Below are 21,364 nucleotides of genomic sequence, written 5' to 3' on the forward strand. Positions count from 1 at the left end.
AATATCTCGTTGCATTTGCATACTACTAACTCACGAACTGTTCCAAACCTCAAGGCTCATCTCGTTCATTTAACTAAAATCCTCGGCCTAACCAACAGAAAATGTCGAAGTAAACCCAGTATATGAATACTTCCTCCTCTTTTATGGAAGAATAAATATGGCCGTTCTGGACTCTATCGGGATCAAATCTTCACGCATACCATTTGCCTTTACAACAAGAAATTTGATTGGCTGTTTATAGTAGATCCAATCTGATTGGTGTGAAATACATACATCTCTCACTCACTCACTCACTCACTCACTCACTCACTCACTCACTCACCCACCCATTGACCCGTCCATAGCATACCCCACGCGCCGACTAAGAGGTATTTTTTTTTACAAAAAAATAACTCAAAAAGGGTTAAATAAAAGCTACACAGGAAGTACACAGTCAAACCTCCGGCTGTGACCACCTGTCGTAAGCGAACATCTCGCTCTCATCAGCGACCGGTTTTCCAAAATACCAAAAGCTTCCAAATCAAATCATTACATTTGAAACCTCTGGTAAGCGACCAACTCTCGTAAGCGACCGCGACCACTTTTAGAGCTAAAAGTTTGAAATTTTCTTTTGTCTTTTGTTTTTTGTTTTTTTTTTTAACCTCCCGTAAGCGACCACTTGACAGATAATAGAGCGAAAATTGGTTAATAAGGTATTGTAACATTATCGCATTCCTGAGGAAGGAATTTTCTCAATGAGAAGAAGCGGATTTTTTTTCTTTTTTTGGAATTGACTTTTCACATGAATAAAACATTTAAAACATGGGGTAAATCTCTGCAGTTACCATATGCTAATGAGACAAAATTTTGACCCAATATGGTATAAGCCCTCGTAAGCGACCACTTACCGTAAGCGCTTACGGGAGGTTCGACTGTAATGATATTAACAATGCAAAGAATTCAGTATCATGTTTCTTGGCAAACGATTGCGAAGGCAACTTTTTGTACTAGTTAGGTTTCCAGTGGAACTCACTAAACCGCCACCTGCCAGAGCCCGGGACTGGCCCGCGGATAACGTATTACAATGAGGTACACAGGAAGTACTTCATGTTACTTGATATCGAAGTCTGTTTATTAGTGTAGCTTTTTTGAACACTTATCACCTAATTTACTGTAGCTTTGCTAGTTTAATGAAGCAGTACAATGAGGTACACATAAAGTACTTCATGTTATTTGATATCGAAGTGAGCTCAAATATTGTTTGTTAGTGTAGCTTTTTTGAACACTTATTACCTAATTTACTGTAGTTTTGCTAGTTTAATAAGTAAACGCAGCACAATGAAGTACGCACAAAGTACTTCATGTTACTTGATATCGAAGTGTGCTCAAATATTGTTTATTAGTGTAGCCTTTTTGAACACTTATTACCTAATTTACTGTAGTTTTGCTAGTTTAACTCGGACGCAGTACAATGAGGTACACATAAAGTACCTCAAGTTACTTGATATCGAAGTGTACTCAGATATTGGTCATTAGGGTAGCTTTTTTGAACACTTATTACCTAATTTACTGTAGTTGTGCTGGTTTACTGTTTAATGGTTTCAAATATTATCACCTGCTTTGTATATATAGCACGTTTCATTTTGAAACTGGATAAACAACGTTATGTCTTCATGCATGTACTACATATGCGTATTATACCACAGAGAATTAACTAAAAACACCACTAGCTGATAATGGGTTTTTGCCCGATATTTTCTATCAATCTCACAACTACTAGGCGTGTGATATCAGTTCTTGTAATCTTTGGTAGCTATGACTTAAACTCAAGATTGCGGTTTTTGTAATGTTTTAAACATATAAATAAATGACCCATAAATATGTTAATGTTGGATCTCAGTGTTTCTTATTGAAATGTGCTATTTTTATTTGTGAATTAACTTTGGACATGTAGGCAGAGTACTCTGTTGTCGGTATCACAGGAACTTTTAGTGAGTGCTCAGCAATCACTAGTGGTGGATCCAGAGGTACACAAAGGGAAGTGCAAGTGAAGGTGTCAGCGTTCGTCCATTTCTTGCACGTGTAGGGAAAGGTTGGCCCTTCCTTTTGCATCCATAAGGAGGCGGGTTGGGAGGGCAAAACATGTTTGGCCCGCCTGCCTTCCCGATATTCATCAGCAAAATGGGAAGCTCTTCAATTCCCCTAATGTTCGCATAACATCAAGTAAGTAATTATAATCCATCAAATATTTTCGCTCGCGCGCGATTGGTCTAAACGCGTCACGTGACCGAATATTCCTCAGCTAAAACTAGGGAATATCCGCGGATATTCCCCAATTTTCAAAACCGCGTGTGTTGCGAAAAATATTTGAAGGATAATAAACAATATAGCCTCGATTTGGCATGAAAATATGCTCGCATATTTGTCCGTGGACATTATCTGTTCCTCAAAGCTCACAGTTTTCTTCGAGCTACGCTTTCGGAAAACTGTTCGCTTCGCGGAACAGATAATGTCCGCAGACAAATATCCTGGCATATTTTCGCGCCAAATGGAGACCATCGTTTATATATTCACCTTTCAATAGACAATATTCGTATTCTCGGTATTGGACTGGAACTAGCTTGCAGTGCGGGCTCATGCGAGGGAATGTCATTAAAAAAAAATGCTATTTGCATTTGAAGACTCGCCACATTAGCCTCAATTGCAAGTTACTCAATTACCGAGAATACGAATATGGTCTAATGAGCGGAGTTTGATCTGCCCTGTACGTAATCACCGCAGGTCAGCACTTTTGATGCAGATAAATTACTTTAATACACCTTGCGATCGATGTTACCTGTTTGGTTTCAATTTATCAATACCATTCATATGGCATTTTAACCACACTGAGAAGTTCCTAAACTCGTTATACATGTGGACTTTGTGAGAAATATTTACAAACACATTGCTCATCGAATATAAAAGATGCCTTTAAGAATGGAACTCTCTGTAAAGCACAAACCGTCCAACACTAAAACGCCCACTACAATCCTGAGACCGATTGTCAGTCACATTATAAGTCTTTGAATATTGGCATGGAAATTATTTCAAGTTGGGATAATGTAGACATTACGTTCAACTAGCTACTAATAAAAATACGGGCTATTTCTTTCCTAATCAAAAATATCGTCTTCCTGTCCTGGAATCATGATTAAAATGTAACATAATTTTCTGTGCTCATAGCGCAATAATTTTTTTTGAAAGTACACACTCGTCCACAAGCATATTAATACTCTGAGATCGCAATTAGTACATGTTAAGGACAAAACAGAAAACCTTAAAAACCGCAGAGCAGTCTATTACATCCATTGCGACAAAGAATATGCCGGCGAAACCTCTCGTTTATTAGAATCTAGAGTAAAGAAACATCTTCCGAGGAATTCATTAGCCATGTATGAACATTGCCAGCCCACGGGACATTCGTTGGATTCTAGCAAAACAAACGTTCTTGCCATAGAAAGCAACACGTTCAAACGTCGCATAACGGAGGTAATTGAGATCCGGTTACGAAAGCCCTCTTTGAACAGAGACAATGTTTTCGAATTGGCTAACATCTATGACGTCAGTTTAGCTCTTTAGAGACCCTAATGAACATCATATAACCCTTCTCAAAATTCACATTTTTATTGTGGCCGACGAAGTTTGGTTGAGCTGAACGAAACATTCCATTCCATAGTGCGCTCTGGGTACACAAAATCATTTTATAAGTTATTTATTTCTTTTCTGGTCAAGGGTCACCAAGAGCTAACGAATGAGTCTGTTCAAGATGCGGTTTGTTGTCTCTACTTTAAAGCTCTTTTCGTACTCGTGACGTGTTTGATCACTTGTGATCTCTGATTGGTTTACACTCAATTTTCGCGCGCAAGTAACAACCAGTCAGAAACACAACACAGATCTCTGTTAAACTACGTCATCAATATGGAATTTTTAGAACCCAGTCTCAGACGTGTCTTAAACCGGTTAAAAAGTGTGCGATTGGGGAAGTCTAGTTTGTTTTGTTTATACCAGATAGATGCGACTACAAGCCATTAAGGTAAGTCAGGTTGCTTAGTAACGACAATCTTCAGAAGATTGCGTGTGATTCCTTCTACAAGTGGCGCAATTCGTAGAATTTTTTGAGGCCAAATAAATTGAAAAACAGTTTGACATCTGATGTAAGCATGAGACATCAAAAAGGCAACAAAGAACTCATGCATCAAAGGAAGTACAGTTTTCAGTCTATCTTTTAGACATCTGTATTTTCTGCTTGTAGACATGTTTCTCTGCTTCCATTATATATTCCTGTCCATTGAGGATTGTTTTTGTTCTTACAGAGCCACCAAATAGCAAAGATGCAAAACAAGACGAGCACGGTCGCCACTACTATAATGCCAGCGATCAGAGTCCATTTTTTACTGCTGTCGTGTTTTACTGTAACGCGTTTTTTTACTTGATTGTTACCATCGTCACGCGGCAAGGTCCTAGGACGAGGGGAGGCACTACTTCCGCCCGCGGAGCCTGGTTCAGCGGAGCCCTGGCCTGATTCATAAACATTCTCACACGCATCTTCGTCGTCTCCGACACAGGGCGTTTGCGAAATGTCTGACTCGCCTTCGGTCTCAGCCTCGGGTGCCTTGGAAGGAAGCCCTTTTAAAAAATTTTTCTTGCTGTTGTTATTCGGGATTTTGTTTTCGTTAATCTCACGATCCCCTGAGACTTCGGAAAATATGCCCGACTCCTCTACCACCGAACCACTTTCACCCGAGTTCTCTTCCGATCCGGACCCTTCTGATCTGCAATCGTCTTCGTCATCTGAGCAAGGCATTATTGAATTTCCAGAAAAACTGACCGCTGACACGTGTGTATAATCCTTGGTGGTTACCATCCGTGCGGTTTTATATGAAGTGATAGGTTGAACCCTCTTTTTACTTGTTACCGCTGCTTCCGTTGTTTGTTCTGAGGCTACAAGAGGTGTAGTTGATGGTTTTGCGACAGTCGTTGGAGGCAGGTCCTGTGAACTCTCACAACTCCACCTTGGGTGACCTTGGGTTGTGAAGCCCTCTTTCCCGTTAATAAGTTCTTGAAGGATGTCCACATTATTGAAATTTATTTCCTGAAAACAGCCTACGAATGGTATTCTTGGCAAACGCTGATTCCAAGAGAAACCACTCGTCCCCATTCCACCGATCAGTACGTCCCCCTCGCCTTGTTTAAGGTCAAACGATATAAATGTTCCCGGAAAACTCCTCCTTACGTGAAAGGCTCCGTCAATTACTAAGTCAAGCTGACGTTGGTCTCTTCGAATGTCAACGGAATGCCAAGCATTATCGCTGATCACTTTGTCACTCAAGTGTACGTAGATTTCACCCCATCCAAGGTTCCATCGTACGAGGAGGGAGCCGCGGTTTAGCTCAATTCCTAAATAGTCCCTTCCACGCCCGCTCACCAAAAGTGAACCATTTTGATTGGCTGTTTTGAATCGCAAAATGATTCGATCATGTCGCGTTGAGATGCCTTTTTCGGAGCGATTGAACACCACGTAATCTGATTGGCTAAGGCCAAGAACCGGAAGTGCTGTGAATGTAAGCATAAGGACACTTAGTGGTAAGTCGATATGGAATAGTCTGGTACAGTGTAATAAAATGTCGTGACTAGATAGCGTTTTTTTTTACCCTGTCACACAACACTTCCACTCATTGAAGTGAGCATGGTGTAATGATATAAATAGAAGAAGGATCCTTCTTTTTCATGAGTTAGAGTTAAGTAAACACACAGTCCTGGTCGCGGCGAAACCGCGGCCACAGGTAGCACATTGAATAAAAGAGTGTTTAATCCATTGGGAAATGCAGAGATTGGTAGCTGTTGAAACATTTGTAAAAAGCCTCGTTGAAACAACTTATACCAATTACGCATCACCGCCATCATGATTCAAAATAATTTGAGCGATCAAAGAGGTCTGCTTATCAGAAAATCTGATCATTACAAAAGACATAGGCCTGCAGGGCGTACTTGGATCACATGCAAAGGAAAATAACCACTAACCCCCTCGAAGGGCGATTTACAGTCAAACCGGATGTTTATTCCGCTAATATTTACACTGTTGGGGGTATATTTCTCCAATATCGATTGGCAGTTCCTCAAACAACTTCTAAATTTAATCCAAACTTGCTGAAGGAAGTCACGTTTGCTAGGACCTGTTAGAAGAACAGTTTCGTTTTAACAGATTATGGTTTTAATTTTTCCTGTATTAACTTCAATGACTGAAATCGCTTCTGCGTTCGTTTGTTCTCAGTTTGGCCAAATGAAAAACTCAAAGGGGACATGGGAACTTTCTCGAGCAGATTTAAATTGAACTGACCGCAAAATGCTTGGATTAACCAGCAATCATTGGAAACTTACGCCACAACATCAACAACGTTGTGCGAAATAGAAATTCCGATTTGAGTGAAAGATCGTTAGCAAGGTAACGGTGAAATATATTACACCTTCCTCTATGTTGCTAACCTTGTCATTTCAATTTTCCTTTCAGATTTCTAATTATTTCTCTGAATGTCAGCTCTGGTTGAAAATTTGATGGTTCAATGTTCATTCTCAACATTTCTTCCAAAGCAATCTCTTCTGGTCCCGATCTTTTTATTTTCCAAACAATCCTTTGATAACATCACGAGAAATATCTCGAGAAATAACATAACATAACTTTTGTGCATTTTCTTATAACATGAATGCTGGAGTGTTTAGATCTATGTCTCTAATCTCTAAAGAACCATACACGATGGGTATACTATTCTCTATTTCAGTTGGAACCCCGCCAGCATTAATATGGAATTTAACACACTGTGGCGCAATTCGCGTAACCTTTTGATATGACAAGAAGTTTCACATTGTATTTATCATCAGTTTGTTCACGGCTGTGGTCGGTCTAAACTATAGACTCCTAATGCGTGCGATTTGTTGAGCACATGGAACACATTTACTCTGGTCCAGACATGGGATCGCGTGATGTTATAAATTGGCGAATGTGTGAAAACAAATTACATCAAATAATAGCGAAACCGAACTGCTTCTGCAATTTTACGACTCCCGACTACGTTTTCATTACAATGTCCAAGTGGTTTGAGCCATAAGAGGTTGGGAAAAAGTATATGGCCCTGACGTAAAGCAATGATTCATGTGAAAAATGTATGAAAACAAATTACATCAAATAATAGCGAAACCGAACTGCTTCTGCAATTTTACGACTCCCGACTACGTTTTAATTACAATGTCCAAGTGGTTTGAGCCATAAGAGGTTGGGAAAAAGTATATGGCCCTGACGTAAAGCAATGATTCATGTGAAAAATCAAAGCACAAGGTTTTGTTGTTGTAACAGGAAAAGAAAGATGACACTCGCTTGAGCTTTCAACCTCAGAGTATCGGCTGACGCAATGAGCTGCAATGTCTACTCCAGAAAGATTTTTCCGCTTGCATGCTGCAATTCCCTGTAAAGTTGATAAAAAGCTATAAAATAACTTCTGATATTACGATTAAGAGAGCCGGTACTGACAGTTTATGACGAGAAGGGTTTTAAAATCGACTGAAAGACTACTGAATAACTAAAGCTAGCAAGAAACCGCAAGCTATAAAATATGTAATGGCAACATTCTTTCTCAGTGTTTTCCTATCAGAAACAAATGTGCCTTTCATGCAAGTTAGAACATATCACAGATAAAAATCGCTAAATAAACATTAGGCTGTTATGGTTAAAGGCACACTACTTCATGTTTTAAGATACCTTGTTCGCAAGCGGCTCCTCTGAAGCCAGTAGCCGTACAGTCGCACTTAGTTGTGATGAATCGGTTCAGACATGTGCCATTATTCAGACAGGTATTTTCTTTCTCACACTTGTCAATACAACCAGGGGCTATTCCATCCGAGTTCTCCACGATCGCCGTTCTTCTATTCCCTCGCCTTGCTGGGTACTCAAACAATTCTATGTCTGCTATACATCCCAGAAATCTGCTCAGAAGAATCACCGAAGGCTGGGTGAGTCTGTTTGCGCTGAGTTTAGTCGGTAGTCCACCAAAGTACATCGGACTTTTGATGATTAATCGCGTCTTCTCGGGGCTCTCTATTGTTGATTTCCATCGATTGTCCACAGAGATTGTCGTTATACCATCCTTCTTCTCTAATAACACTTGATGCCAGGCTAAGTCGTTCAAATTTTCCCCGACTTCGACCGCCATTGCCCCGGATCGTGTTCCATGGCTGCATGTCAATAGTATTGTCCCTTTAGACAGTTCAACTCGTAAGAAATTCGTCTGTCCCACGTCGTCCATGTACAAAAGCAACGCATTTGCCAGGATAGTTTTGAAGCGAAATCCAAGCCCCTTGGTTTCTGAGACATTCCATCTTTTCACTTGAAGGAATGAAGTGCGGGCATTTGTAAGCGTCTCTGCAGAAGTCCGATTAAGCATGAAAGACACCCAGACGTACAACAGACAGGGAACATTCAAAATGGCATACATCGCTTATTTTCTACGTTTGTATCGCGACCAGTTAATCGAGAATTCTCTCTATCTTGCGCGCTTGTAGATATCTTTGCTCCACGCATCACTCTCCTTGTCTACGCGAGAGAGCCGATCAGTTGTAACTTTCGATAAACCGGAAGGAAATTTAAACCACGCCTACAGTGTTTGTTACTATTTTTTGGCACAGAATCACGACATTGGCATGATTGAACACAGCGCTGATCAGTCAACTTCGATTGCAATCTTACAAATAATTCTCCTTACAACGTTCACCCTTTGTTATATATGCTGATTAGGAGAATTGAGGGCCAATTACCAAACTAAGTGAGGTGAAATTCTTTTTGAAAATCAATGCAATCCAAGCACCCTCTCGCTATATGACCCTATATCTGTTAGCCGTGGGACTGATTTTATTTCAAACTATCAACAGTTGTAGTGAAACAAACCGAACAATGGGCCATTCAAGTGTAAAGTAACGAAGGAAAAATTGAGATATTCATTAACTGTCTTTAGTTACATTTTATCCTCTGCGTTGGTCTTAAAAATAAAAGAATCTGTCCGGAATCATAGCTCAGGGCATCAGGGCATCAAATTTTCGCGGGAGTTTAATTTCGCGGATTTTGGATTTTTCGAGTTTCGCCGGAACAAATTTTCGCGACACTTTACTCATTTGGGAATAATTTTTCGCGGATTTTATGTACGGTACTTGAAAGTAACAAAAACGGAAGCCATGTGGTAATTTCGTTGTTTACAGTATATATATTTTTTTAATTTGTCAACTCCGATTACAACTGAAAGAGCGGGTACTCAGGTATGATTCATACTGCAGTGCTATCTATAGAGGAGTAGAGTTACGTACAGAGTTGTCTGTATAGAGGTCAGACTCTCAATTGTATTACCGTACTTATTGTAAAGAAAATACGGTAGGTCGTTTTCGTTACACTGTTTGCAACCAATTTCATTGAAACTCAGTGATGTACATAAACCTGAGTAACTTAGTGCACTATTCTGCGTAATTTTCTAGCGTATTTGGAATGACCATTAGTCCCAGGGGGGTACTTTGGGAATTTCTGGGTGGGGATGTGCCGCTGGGACCCTGGAACCCTTAGCCTATACCAGAGCTAGTTCAGCTGAATTTTGTTACCCTATACTAGAGTAATTTCCCCAAATCCCCCAATCTATCGACACTGTTGAGGCTGATTTGCATAAATTTAAACTTGCCGATTTGATTTTTTTATATTTTTGAGTGGCAATTCCTGGTTTCCTTAGTCTAGATAAAATCTTCGACCAACTAGTCAGTTTTGTGAAAAATTATACCCTATTCTAGACCCAAACGCTCTGATTTATATACCCTATCCTAGAGTAAACTGCTTGAAAACCATACCCTTCACAGTGGCACATACCTATGAAGCCCATATATGGCCGTGCCCCCCCCCCGGGACATTAGTGTTCGCTAAAATGGCTGCCAAAACGGTGAACAATCGAAACGGGCTTCCTTTAAGGGGCCAGCCTACCTTCATTTTGTCAAAAAAGTTTAAAATTTTGAAAAATTTTATTGAGGGCTGTTAGTGTGTTTCAGGTATTAAAGAAACTAATGCGCGAAGAATTTTTTCAATTTTCCAGGTTTTTATCATTTTTCCGAGGAGTTTGAAATTCGCGGTATCTCGTTGCCATGGCAACGAATGTTGTTTATCAGTAAATAAGGCGCTCTATATTGTGCGAAATGGATCAGAACTGGAAGGAAAAACAAAGCGTTTGCTTCCTAGAAGGACTGGGCCCAAGTGAATACAGTTTGTGTGTGTTACACAGAGTATCAAGCCACTCGATTTGTTTTCGTTGCTTGGGTTCAATTCTAGGGAATTTTTCTATTGTTTAGCTTTTAAAAAATGTCTCGGAAGTTCCGTTCTCAGAAAAGAAAGAAGAGGAAGTTTGCTGGCAACCAGTTTACTGCCCCAGAACGAATTGCTTGGCGAAACAAGTCAAAACTAAGATGGCGGCAAGAAGTTGTCAACGGAAACTGCCTCAGAGGAGAAGATTGTTAGTGGAAAGCGACGGCTGTCTGATCTCAAGGAAGATGAATCGGAAGAAGAAATTTTTGATCTTGAAGAAGATTGTTCAGGACGGCGAATTTTTGATGTCGAAAGCCTTGTTTCGGCGATTGAGCAAGTTGCGGTTTGCAAAAACTGCAAAGAAGGCTCTCTGCTTCTTCGCGAGGATGGAAGAATGGGATTGGCATTCCAGATGACCTTCAAATGCGTTGAATGTGGCGAAGAAACCTCCTTTAATACTGATTGCAAGACAGGACGGTTTTTCCCAGTAAATAGGGGTGCTGTTTTTGCTTCCAAGTTAATTGGACGAGGTTATGTAGCATTGTCAAAGATATGCAGTACTTTGGACATCCCTGGGCCCATGGCCAAAAGAAGTTACGAGAAGCATTCAAAACATATCAAGGATGCGGCTATTTTGGAAGCTAAGGAGAGCATGAGTGCAGCTGTCAAGGAGATAAGGGAGATAAACAATTGTGGAGAAGATGATCTGGCTGACATTGCCATCACCATTGATGGTACATGGATGAAAAGGGGACATAGTTCCCTTTATGGAGCTGTGTTTGCCCTTTCCTGGCAAACTGGCAAAGTCATTGATTATGAAATAAAGTCAAAATGTTGTTATGAGTGTAACTACTGGGACAAGCAGGACGAGAGACCCTTGCAGGATTACCTTTGTTGGAAAGCATCTCATGTCTGCGACATTACCCATGAAGGATCAGCAAATTCAATGGAAATGCAATGCACTGTTGACATTTATTCTCGATCTATTGAGCAAAACAAGCTGAGATATGTCACTATGATTTCAGATGGAGATTGCAAAAACCATGGCAGTGTTGTGGAACTGAAACCTTATGGTGACACTGATATTGCGAAGGAAGACTGTGTTGGTCATGTACAGAAGAGAATGGGGCGAAGGCTTCGTGATCTCAAGAATATGTACAAGGGGAGGAAGCTTGAAGACGGAAAGACTATTGGAGGGAGAGACCGTTTGACTGACACTAAAATTGACTTGTTTCAGAAATACTATGGCAAGGCCATACGGAGCCACAAGCAAAACAAAGACGGAATGAGAAGAGCAATCTGGGCCATATTGTACCACTCTGCTTCCTCAGATGAAAACCCTCAACATGATTACTGCCCAGAGGGTGAAACTTCATGGTGTGGGTGGCAGCAGGATCAGGCAAAAGGAACTGATAGTTACCAACACAAGTCTCCCTTGGCCCCAGCTGTAGTGGAAGTGATCAAGCCAACTTTTGAAGCCTTATCTGCAGATGACTTGCTGAATCACTGCCTTGAAGGGGCTAATCAAAGCCAAAATGAGTCCCTGAACTCTGTTGTTTGGGGCTTATGCCCAAAAGATTCATTCGTTGGCCTGAGTTCTGTGGAGACAGCATGTGCCTTGGCTGTGGCACGTTTTAATGATGGTGCACACACTACTGCAAACATCATGAGGAAGTGTGACCTCAATCCAGGACAGTATGTTTCTGAAGCTGCTGACAAGGAAGACAGTAAACGCACATACCATGCAAGAAAAAAGTCACGAGTCGGTGCCTTGGAAGCAAGACAGCAAAGGAGGAGTGACAGAAGGCATGAGGAGGAACATAACATTGAAAGAGAGGGAGACACTTATGTTCCTGGAGGATTTTGAGAGACATTGTCGCAAGTGAAAGTTTTCCTTGATTTTCTCAAAAACACTTTTCGGGCCAAATTAGACACCGTTTGGCAAATGTAGATGCAAAGGTTTAAAGAAAAGTACCCATAAACCATACATTTTTAGAATCTGTGATAAATTTTCTGTGCAATGAACCTTTAACAGTCTTTATTTTTGATAACCAGAAATGTTGCTAGCTTTTTCAATGTTGTATTGTTACCGGTAGGCTATTTTTGGGGTTTATAATTCATCCCGTCATTTCATAACTGTAAATTAGGGTAGCAATGCAGTTTCCAGGTTTGTTGCACAGAGTTACTGTTACTCTTGCTTGAAAAGATTTAATTGGCCCTCAATATAATAAAGTAAATTTGGCACTGTTGCCAGAAGATGAGTGATTGCACAATTAGGGACCTGGGTGTATGGTGGCCAGTGTGCTTTCTGGATTTAACAATTGCCATTTTTCAATTTCCAGTGTGATAGAGTATAGGATAGTTTTGAAGCGAAATCCAAGCCCCTTGGTTTCTGAGACATTCCATCTTTTCACTTGAAGGAATGAAGTGCAGGCATTTGTAAGCGTCTCTGCAGAAGTCCGATTAAGCATGAAAGACACCCAGACGTACAACAGACAGGGAACATTCAAAATGGCATACATCGCTTATTTTCTACGTTTGTATCGCGACCAGTTAATCGAGAATTCTCTCTATCTTGCGCGCTTGTAGATATCTTTGCTCCACGCATCACTCTCCTTGTCTACGCGAGAGAGCCGATCAGTTGTAACTTTCGATAAACCGGAAGGAAATTTAAACCACGCCTACAGTGTTTGTTACTATTTTTTGGCACAGAATCACGACATTGGCATGATTGAACACAGCGCTGATCAGTCAACTTCGATTGCAATCTTACAAATAATTCTCCTTACAACGTTCACCCTTTGTTATATATGCTGATTAGGAGAATTGAGGGCCAATTACCAAACTAAGTGAGGTGAAATTCTTTTTGAAAATCAATGCAATCCAAGCACCCTCTCGCTATATGACCCTATATCTGTTAGCCGTGGGACTGATTTTATTTCAAACTATCAACAGTTGTAGTGAAACAAACCGAACAATGGGCCATTCAAGTGTAAAGTAACGAAGGAAAAATTGAGATATTCATTAACTGTCTTTAGTTACATTTTATCCTCTGCGTTGGTCTTAAAAATAAAAGAATCTGTCCGGAATCATAGCTCAGGGCATCAGGGCATCAAATTTTCGCGGGAGTTTAATTTCGCGGATTTTGGATTTTTCGAGTTTCGCCGGAACAAATTTTCGCGACACTTTACTCATTTGGGAATAATTTTTCGCGGATTTTATGTACGGTACTTGAAAGTAACAAAAACGGAAGCCATGTGGTAATTTCGTTGTTTACAGTATATATATTTTTTTAATTTGTCAACTCCGATTACAACTGAAAGAGCGGGTACTCAGGTATGATTCATACTGCAGTGCTATCTATAGAGGAGTAGAGTTACGTACAGAGTTGTCTGTATAGAGGTCAGACTCTCAATTGTATTACCGTACTTATTGTAAAGAAAATACGGTAGGTCGTTTTCGTTACACTGTTTGCAACCAATTTCATTGAAACTCAGTGATGTACATAAACCTGAGTAACTTAGTGCACTATTCTGCGTAATTTTCTAGCGTATTTGGAATGACCATTAGTCCCAGGGGGGTACTTTGGGAATTTCTGGGTGGGGATGTGCCGCTGGGACCCTGGAACCCTTAGCCTATACCAGAGCTAGTTCAGCTGAATTTTGTTACCCTATACTAGAGTAATTTCCCCAAATCCCCCAATCTATCGACACTGTTGAGGCTGATTTGCATAAATTTAAACTTGCCGATTTGATTTTTTTATATTTTTGAGTGGCAATTCCTGGTTTCCTTAGTCTAGATAAAATCTTCGACCAACTAGTCAGTTTTGTGAAAAATTATACCCTATTCTAGACCCAAACGCTCTGATTTATATACCCTATCCTAGAGTAAACTGCTTGAAAACCATACCCTTCACAGTGGCACATACCTATGAAGCCCATATATGGCCGTGCCCCCCCCCCCGGGACATTAGTGTTCGCTAAAATGGCTGCCAAAACGGTGAACAATCGAAACGGGCTTCCTTTAAGGGGCCAGCCTACCTTCATTTTGTCAAAAAAGTTTAAAATTTTGAAAAATTTTATTGAGGGCTGTTAGTGTGTTTCAGGTATTAAAGAAACTAATGCGCGAAGAATTTTTTCAATTTTCCAGGTTTTTATCATTTTTCCGAGGAGTTTGAAATTCGCGGTATCTCGTTGCCATGGCAACGAATGTTGTTTATCAGTAAATAAGGCGCTCTATATTGTGCGAAATGGATCAGAACTGGAAGGAAAAACAAAGCGTTTGCTTCCTAGAAGGACTGGGCCCAAGTGAATACAGTTTGTGTGTGTTACACAGAGTATCAAGCCACTCGATTTGTTTTCGTTGCTTGGGTTCAATTCTAGGGAATTTTTCTATTGTTTAGCTTTTAAAAAATGTCTCGGAAGTTCCGTTCTCAGAAAAGAAAGAAGAGGAAGTTTGCTGGCAACCAGTTTACTGCCCCAGAACGAATTGCTTGGCGAAACAAGTCAAAACTAAGATGGCGGCAAGAAGTTGTCAACGGAAACTGCCTCAGAGGAGAAGATTGTTAGTGGAAAGCGACGGCTGTCTGATCTCAAGGAAGATGAATCGGAAGAAGAAATTTTTGATCTTGAAGAAGATTGTTCAGGACGGCGAATTTTTGATGTCGAAAGCCTTGTTTCGGCGATTGAGCAAGTTGCGGTTTGCAAAAACTGCAAAGAAGGCTCTCTGCTTCTTCGCGAGGATGGAAGAATGGGATTGGCATTCCAGATGACCTTCAAATGCGTTGAATGTGGCGAAGAAACCTCCTTTAATACTGATTGCAAGACAGGACGGTTTTTCCCAGTAAATAGGGGTGCTGTTTTTGCTTCCAAGTTAATTGGACGAGGTTATGTAGCATTGTCAAAGATATGCAGTACTTTGGACATCCCTGGGCCCATGGCCAAAAGAAGTTACGAGAAGCATTCAAAACATATCAAGGATGCGGCTATTTTGGAAGCTAAGGAGAGCATGAGTGCAGCTGTCAAGGAGATAAGGGAGATAAACAATTGTGGAGAAGATGATCTGGCTGACATTGCCATCACCATTGATGGTACATGGATGAAAAGGGGACATAGTTCCCTTTATGGAGCTGTGTTTGCCCTTTCCTGGCAAACTGGCAAAGTCATTGATTATGAAATAAAGTCAAAATGTTGTTATGAGTGTAACTACTGGGACAAGCAGGACGAGAGACCCTTGCAGGATTACCTTTGTTGGAAAGCATCTCATGTCTGCGACATTACCCATGAAGGATCAGCAAATTCAATGGAAATGCAATGCACTGTTGACATTTATTCTCGATCTATTGAGCAAAACAAGCTGAGATATGTCACTATGATTTCAGATGGAGATTGCAAAAACCATGGCAGTGTTGTGGAACTGAAACCTTATGGTGACACTGATATTGCGAAGGAAGACTGTGTTGGTCATGTACAGAAGAGAATGGGGCGAAGGCTTCGTGATCTCAAGAATATGTACAAGGGGAGGAAGCTTGAAGACGGAAAGACTATTGGAGGGAGAGACCGTTTGACTGACACTAAAATTGACTTGTTTCAGAAATACTATGGCAAGGCCATACGGAGCCACAAGCAAAACAAAGACGGAATGAGAAGAGCAATCTGGGCCATATTGTACCACTCTGCTTCCTCAGATGAAAACCCTCAACATGATTACTGCCCAGAGGGTGAAACTTCATGGTGTGGGTGGCAGCAGGATCAGGCAAAAGGAACTGATAGTTACCAACACAAGTCTCCCTTGGCCCCAGCTGTAGTGGAAGTGATCAAGCCAACTTTTGAAGCCTTATCTGCAGATGACTTGCTGAATCACTGCCTTGAAGGGGCTAATCAAAGCCAAAATGAGTCCCTGAACTCTGTTGTTTGGGGCTTATGCCCAAAAGATTCATTCGTTGGCCTGAGTTCTGTGGAGACAGCATGTGCCTTGGCTGTGGCACGTTTTAATGATGGTGCACACACTACTGCAAACATCATGAGGAAGTGTGACCTCAATCCAGGACAGTATGTTTCTGAAGCTGCTGACAAGGAAGACAGTAAACGCACATACCATGCAAGAAAAAAGTCACGAGTCGGTGCCTTGGAAGCAAGACAGCAAAGGAGGAGTGACAGAAGGCATGAGGAGGAACATAACATTGAAAGAGAGGGAGACACTTATGTTCCTGGAGGATTTTGAGAGACATTGTCGCAAGTGAAAGTTTTCCTTGATTTTCTCAAAAACACTTTTCGGGCCAAATTAGACACCGTTTGGCAAATGTAGATGCAAAGGTTTAAAGAAAAGTACCCATAAACCATACATTTTTAGAATCTGTGATAAATTTTCTGTGCAATGAACCTTTAACAGTCTTTATTTTTGATAACCAGAAATGTTGCTAGCTTTTTCAATGTTGTATTGTTACCGGTAGGCTATTTTTGGGGTTTATAATTCATCCCGTCATTTCATAACTGTAAATTAGGGTAGCAATGCAGTTTCCAGGTTTGTTGCACAGAGTTACTGTTACTCTTGCTTGAAAAGATTTAATTGGCCCTCAATATAATAAAGTAAATTTGGCACTGTTGCCAGAAGATGAGTGATTGCACAATTAGGGACCTGGGTGTATGGTGGCCAGTGTGCTTTCTGGATTTAACAATTGCCATTTTTCAATTTCCAGTGTGATAGAGTATAGGATAGTTTTGAAGCGAAATCCAAGCCCCTTGGTTTCTGAGACATTCCATCTTTTCACTTGAAGGAATGAAGTGCAGGCATTTGTAAGCGTCTCTGCAGAAGTCCGATTAAGCATGAAAGACACCCAGACGTACAACAGACAGGGAACATTCAAAATGGCATACATCGCTTATTTTCTACGTTTGTATCGCGACCAGTTAATCGAGAATTCTCTCTATCTTGCGCGCTTGTAGATATCTTTGCTCCACGCATCACTCTCCTTGTCTACGCGAGAGAGCCGATCAGTTGTAACTTTCGATAAACCGGAAGGAAATTTAAACCACGCCTACAGTGTTTGTTACTATTTTTTGGCACAGAATCACGACATTGGCATGATTGAACACAGCGCTGATCAGTCAACTTCGATTGCAATCTTACAAATAATTCTCCTTACAACGTTCACCCTTTGTTATATATGCTGATTAGGAGAATTGAGGGCCAATTACCAAACTAAGTGAGGTGAAATTCTTTTTGAAAATCAATGCAATCCAAGCACCCTCTCGCTATATGACCCTATATCTGTTAGCCGTGGGACTGATTTTATTTCAAACTATCAACAGTTGTAGTGAAACAAACCGAACAATGGGCCATTCAAGTGTAAAGTAACGAAGGAAAAATTGAGATATTCATTAACTGTCTTTAGTTACATTTTATCCTCTGCGTTGGTCTTAAAAATAAAAGAATCTGTCCGGAATCATAGCTCAGGGCATCAGGGCATCAAATTTTCGCGGGAGTTTAATTTCGCGGATTTTGGATTTTTCGAGTTTCGCCGGAACAAATTTTCGCGACACTTTACTCATTTGGGAATAATTTTTCGCGGATTTTATGTACGGTACTTGAAAGTAACAAAAACGGAAGCCATGTGGTAATTTCGTTGTTTACAGTATATATATTTTTTTAATTTGTCAACTCCGATTACAACTGAAAGAGCGGGTACTCAGGTATGATTCATACTGCAGTGCTATCTATAGAGGAGTAGAGTTACGTACAGAGTTGTCTGTATAGAGGTCAGACTCTCAATTGTATTACCGTACTTATTGTAAAGAAAATACGGTAGGTCGTTTTCGTTACACTGTTTGCAACCAATTTCATTGAAACTCAGTGATGTACATAAACCTGAGTAACTTAGTGCACTATTCTGCGTAATTTTCTAGCGTATTTGGAATGACCATTAGTCCCAGGGGGGTACTTTGGGAATTTCTGGGTGGGGATGTGCCGCTGGGACCCTGGAACCCTTAGCCTATACCAGAGCTAGTTCAGCTGAATTTTGTTACCCTATACTAGAGTAATTTCCCCAAATCCCCCAATCTATCGACACTGTTGAGGCTGATTTGCATAAATTTAAACTTGCCGATTTGATTTTTTTATATTTTTGAGTGGCAATTCCTGGTTTCCTTAGTCTAGATAAAATCTTCGACCAACTAGTCAGTTTTGTGAAAAATTATACCCTATTCTAGACCCAAACGCTCTGATTTATATACCCTATCCTAGAGTAAACTGCTTGAAAACCATACCCTTCACAGTGGCACATACCTATGAAGCCCATATATGGCCGTGCCCCCCCCCCCGGGACATTAGTGTTCGCTAAAATGGCTGCCAAAACGGTGAACAATCGAAACGGGCTTCCTTTAAGGGGCCAGCCTACCTTCATTTTGTCAAAAAAGTTTAAAATTTTGAAAAATTTTATTGAGGGCTGTTAGTGTGTTTCAGGTATTAAAGAAACTAATGCGCGAAGAATTTTTTCAATTTTCCAGGTTTTTATCATTTTTCCGAGGAGTTTGAAATTCGCGGTATCTCGTTGCCATGGCAACGAATGTTGTTTATCAGTAAATAAGGCGCTCTATATTGTGCGAAATGGATCAGAACTGGAAGGAAAAACAAAGCGTTTGCTTCCTAGAAGGACTGGGCCCAAGTGAATACAGTTTGTGTGTGTTACACAGAGTATCAAGCCACTCGATTTGTTTTCGTTGCTTGGGTTCAATTCTAGGGAATTTTTCTATTGTTTAGCTTTTAAAAAATGTCTCGGAAGTTCCGTTCTCAGAAAAGAAAGAAGAGGAAGTTTGCTGGCAACCAGTTTACTGCCCCAGAACGAATTGCTTGGCGAAACAAGTCAAAACTAAGATGGCGGCAAGAAGTTGTCAACGGAAACTGCCTCAGAGGAGAAGATTGTTAGTGGAAAGCGACGGCTGTCTGATCTCAAGGAAGATGAATCGGAAGAAGAAATTTTTGATCTTGAAGAAGATTGTTCAGGACGGCGAATTTTTGATGTCGAAAGCCTTGTTTCGGCGATTGAGCAAGTTGCGGTTTGCAAAAACTGCAAAGAAGGCTCTCTGCTTCTTCGCGAGGATGGAAGAATGGGATTGGCATTCCAGATGACCTTCAAATGCGTTGAATGTGGCGAAGAAACCTCCTTTAATACTGATTGCAAGACAGGACGGTTTTTCCCAGTAAATAGGGGTGCTGTTTTTGCTTCCAAGTTAATTGGACGAGGTTATGTAGCATTGTCAAAGATATGCAGTACTTTGGACATCCCTGGGCCCATGGCCAAAAGAAGTTACGAGAAGCATTCAAAACATATCAAGGATGCGGCTATTTTGGAAGCTAAGGAGAGCATGAGTGCAGCTGTCAAGGAGATAAGGGAGATAAACAATTGTGGAGAAGATGATCTGGCTGACATTGCCATCACCATTGATGGTACATGGATGAAAAGGGGACATAGTTCCCTTTATGGAGCTGTGTTTGCCCTTTCCTGGCAAACTGGCAAAGTCATTGATTATGAAATAAAGTCAAAATGTTGTTATGAGTGTAACTACTGGGACAAGCAGGACGAGAGACCCTTGCAGGATTACCTTTGTTGGAAAGCATCTCATGTCTGCGACATTACCCATGAAGGATCAGCAAATTCAATGGAAATGCAATGCACTGTTGACATTTATTCTCGATCTATTGAGCAAAACAAGCTGAGATATGTCACTATGATTTCAGATGGAGATTGCAAAAACCATGGCAGTGTTGTGGAACTGAAACCTTATGGTGACACTGATATTGCGAAGGAAGACTGTGTTGGTCATGTACAGAAGAGAATGGGGCGAAGGCTTCGTGATCTCAAGAATATGTACAAGGGGAGGAAGCTTGAAGACGGAAAGACTATTGGAGGGAGAGACCGTTTGACTGACACTAAAATTGACTTGTTTCAGAAATACTATGGCAAGGCCATACGGAGCCACAAGCAAAACAAAGACGGAATGAGAAGAGCAATCTGGGCCATATTGTACCACTCTGCTTCCTCAGATGAAAACCCTCAACATGATTACTGCCCAGAGGGTGAAACTTCATGGTGTGGGTGGCAGCAGGATCAGGCAAAAGGAACTGATAGTTACCAACACAAGTCTCCCTTGGCCCCAGCTGTAGTGGAAGTGATCAAGCCAACTTTTGAAGCCTTATCTGCAGATGACTTGCTGAATCACTGCCTTGAAGGGGCTAATCAAAGCCAAAATGAGTCCCTGAACTCTGTTGTTTGGGGCTTATGCCCAAAAGATTCATTCGTTGGCCTGAGTTCTGTGGAGACAGCATGTGCCTTGGCTGTGGCACGTTTTAATGATGGTGCACACACTACTGCAAACATCATGAGGAAGTGTGACCTCAATCCAGGACAGTATGTTTCTGAAGCTGCTGACAAGGAAGACAGTAAACGCACATACCATGCAAGAAAAAAGTCACGAGTCGGTGCCTTGGAAGCAAGACAGCAAAGGAGGAGTGACAGAAGGCATGAGGAGGAACATAACATTGAAAGAGAGGGAGACACTTATGTTCCTGGAGGATTTTGAGAGACATTGTCGCAAGTGAAAGTTTTCCTTGATTTTCTCAAAAACACTTTTCGGGCCAAATTAGACACCGTTTGGCAAATGTAGATGCAAAGGTTTAAAGAAAAGTACCCATAAACCATACATTTTTAGAATCTGTGATAAATTTTCTGTGCAATGAACCTTTAACAGTCTTTATTTTTGATAACCAGAAATGTTGCTAGCTTTTTCAATGTTGTATTGTTACCGGTAGGCTATTTTTGGGGTTTATAATTCATCCCGTCATTTCATAACTGTAAATTAGGGTAGCAATGCAGTTTCCAGGTTTGTTGCACAGAGTTACTGTTACTCTTGCTTGAAAAGATTTAATTGGCCCTCAATATAATAAAGTAAATTTGGCACTGTTGCCAGAAGATGAGTGATTGCACAATTAGGGACCTGGGTGTATGGTGGCCAGTGTGCTTTCTGGATTTAACAA

At 40.8% G+C, this 21,364-nt stretch overlaps 1 protein-coding gene across 1 annotated transcript; it reads right to left on the reverse strand.

Moving 5' to 3' along the window:
• Window positions 1-400: 400 nt before the first annotated feature.
• Window positions 401-8,871, reverse strand: LOC145485866 (neurexin-3-like). Its single transcript, XM_081464517.1, has 2 exons — window positions 7,769-8,871; window positions 401-5,571 (listed from the first exon to the last, which is right to left on the reverse strand). Exons 1-2 carry the CDS (start codon window positions 8,499-8,501, stop codon window positions 4,244-4,246), a joined length of 2,061 nt encoding a protein of 686 aa, XP_081320643.1. The 5' UTR covers window positions 8,502-8,871; the 3' UTR covers window positions 401-4,243.
• Between the last annotated feature and the right edge of the window lie 12,493 nt (window positions 8,872-21,364).

The sequence above is a fragment of the Orbicella franksi genome, chromosome 4 (genome assembly GCF_964199315.1).
Source record: "Orbicella franksi chromosome 4, jaOrbFran1.1, whole genome shotgun sequence".
NCBI lineage: Eukaryota > Metazoa > Cnidaria > Anthozoa > Scleractinia > Merulinidae > Orbicella > Orbicella franksi.

What these genes read in the sequence shown, in the direction of transcription:
- LOC145485866 (XM_081464517.1), bottom strand. Translation starts at nt 8,501, where the DNA reads ATGTATGCCATTTTGAATGTTCCCTGTCTGTTGTACGTCTGGGTGTCT. An exon ending in AGGAGCCGCTTGCGAACAAG is followed by an intron (nt 5,572 to 7,768) that starts GTATCTTAAAAC and finishes TTACATTCACAG; the next exon opens with CACTTCCGGTTCTTGGCCTT.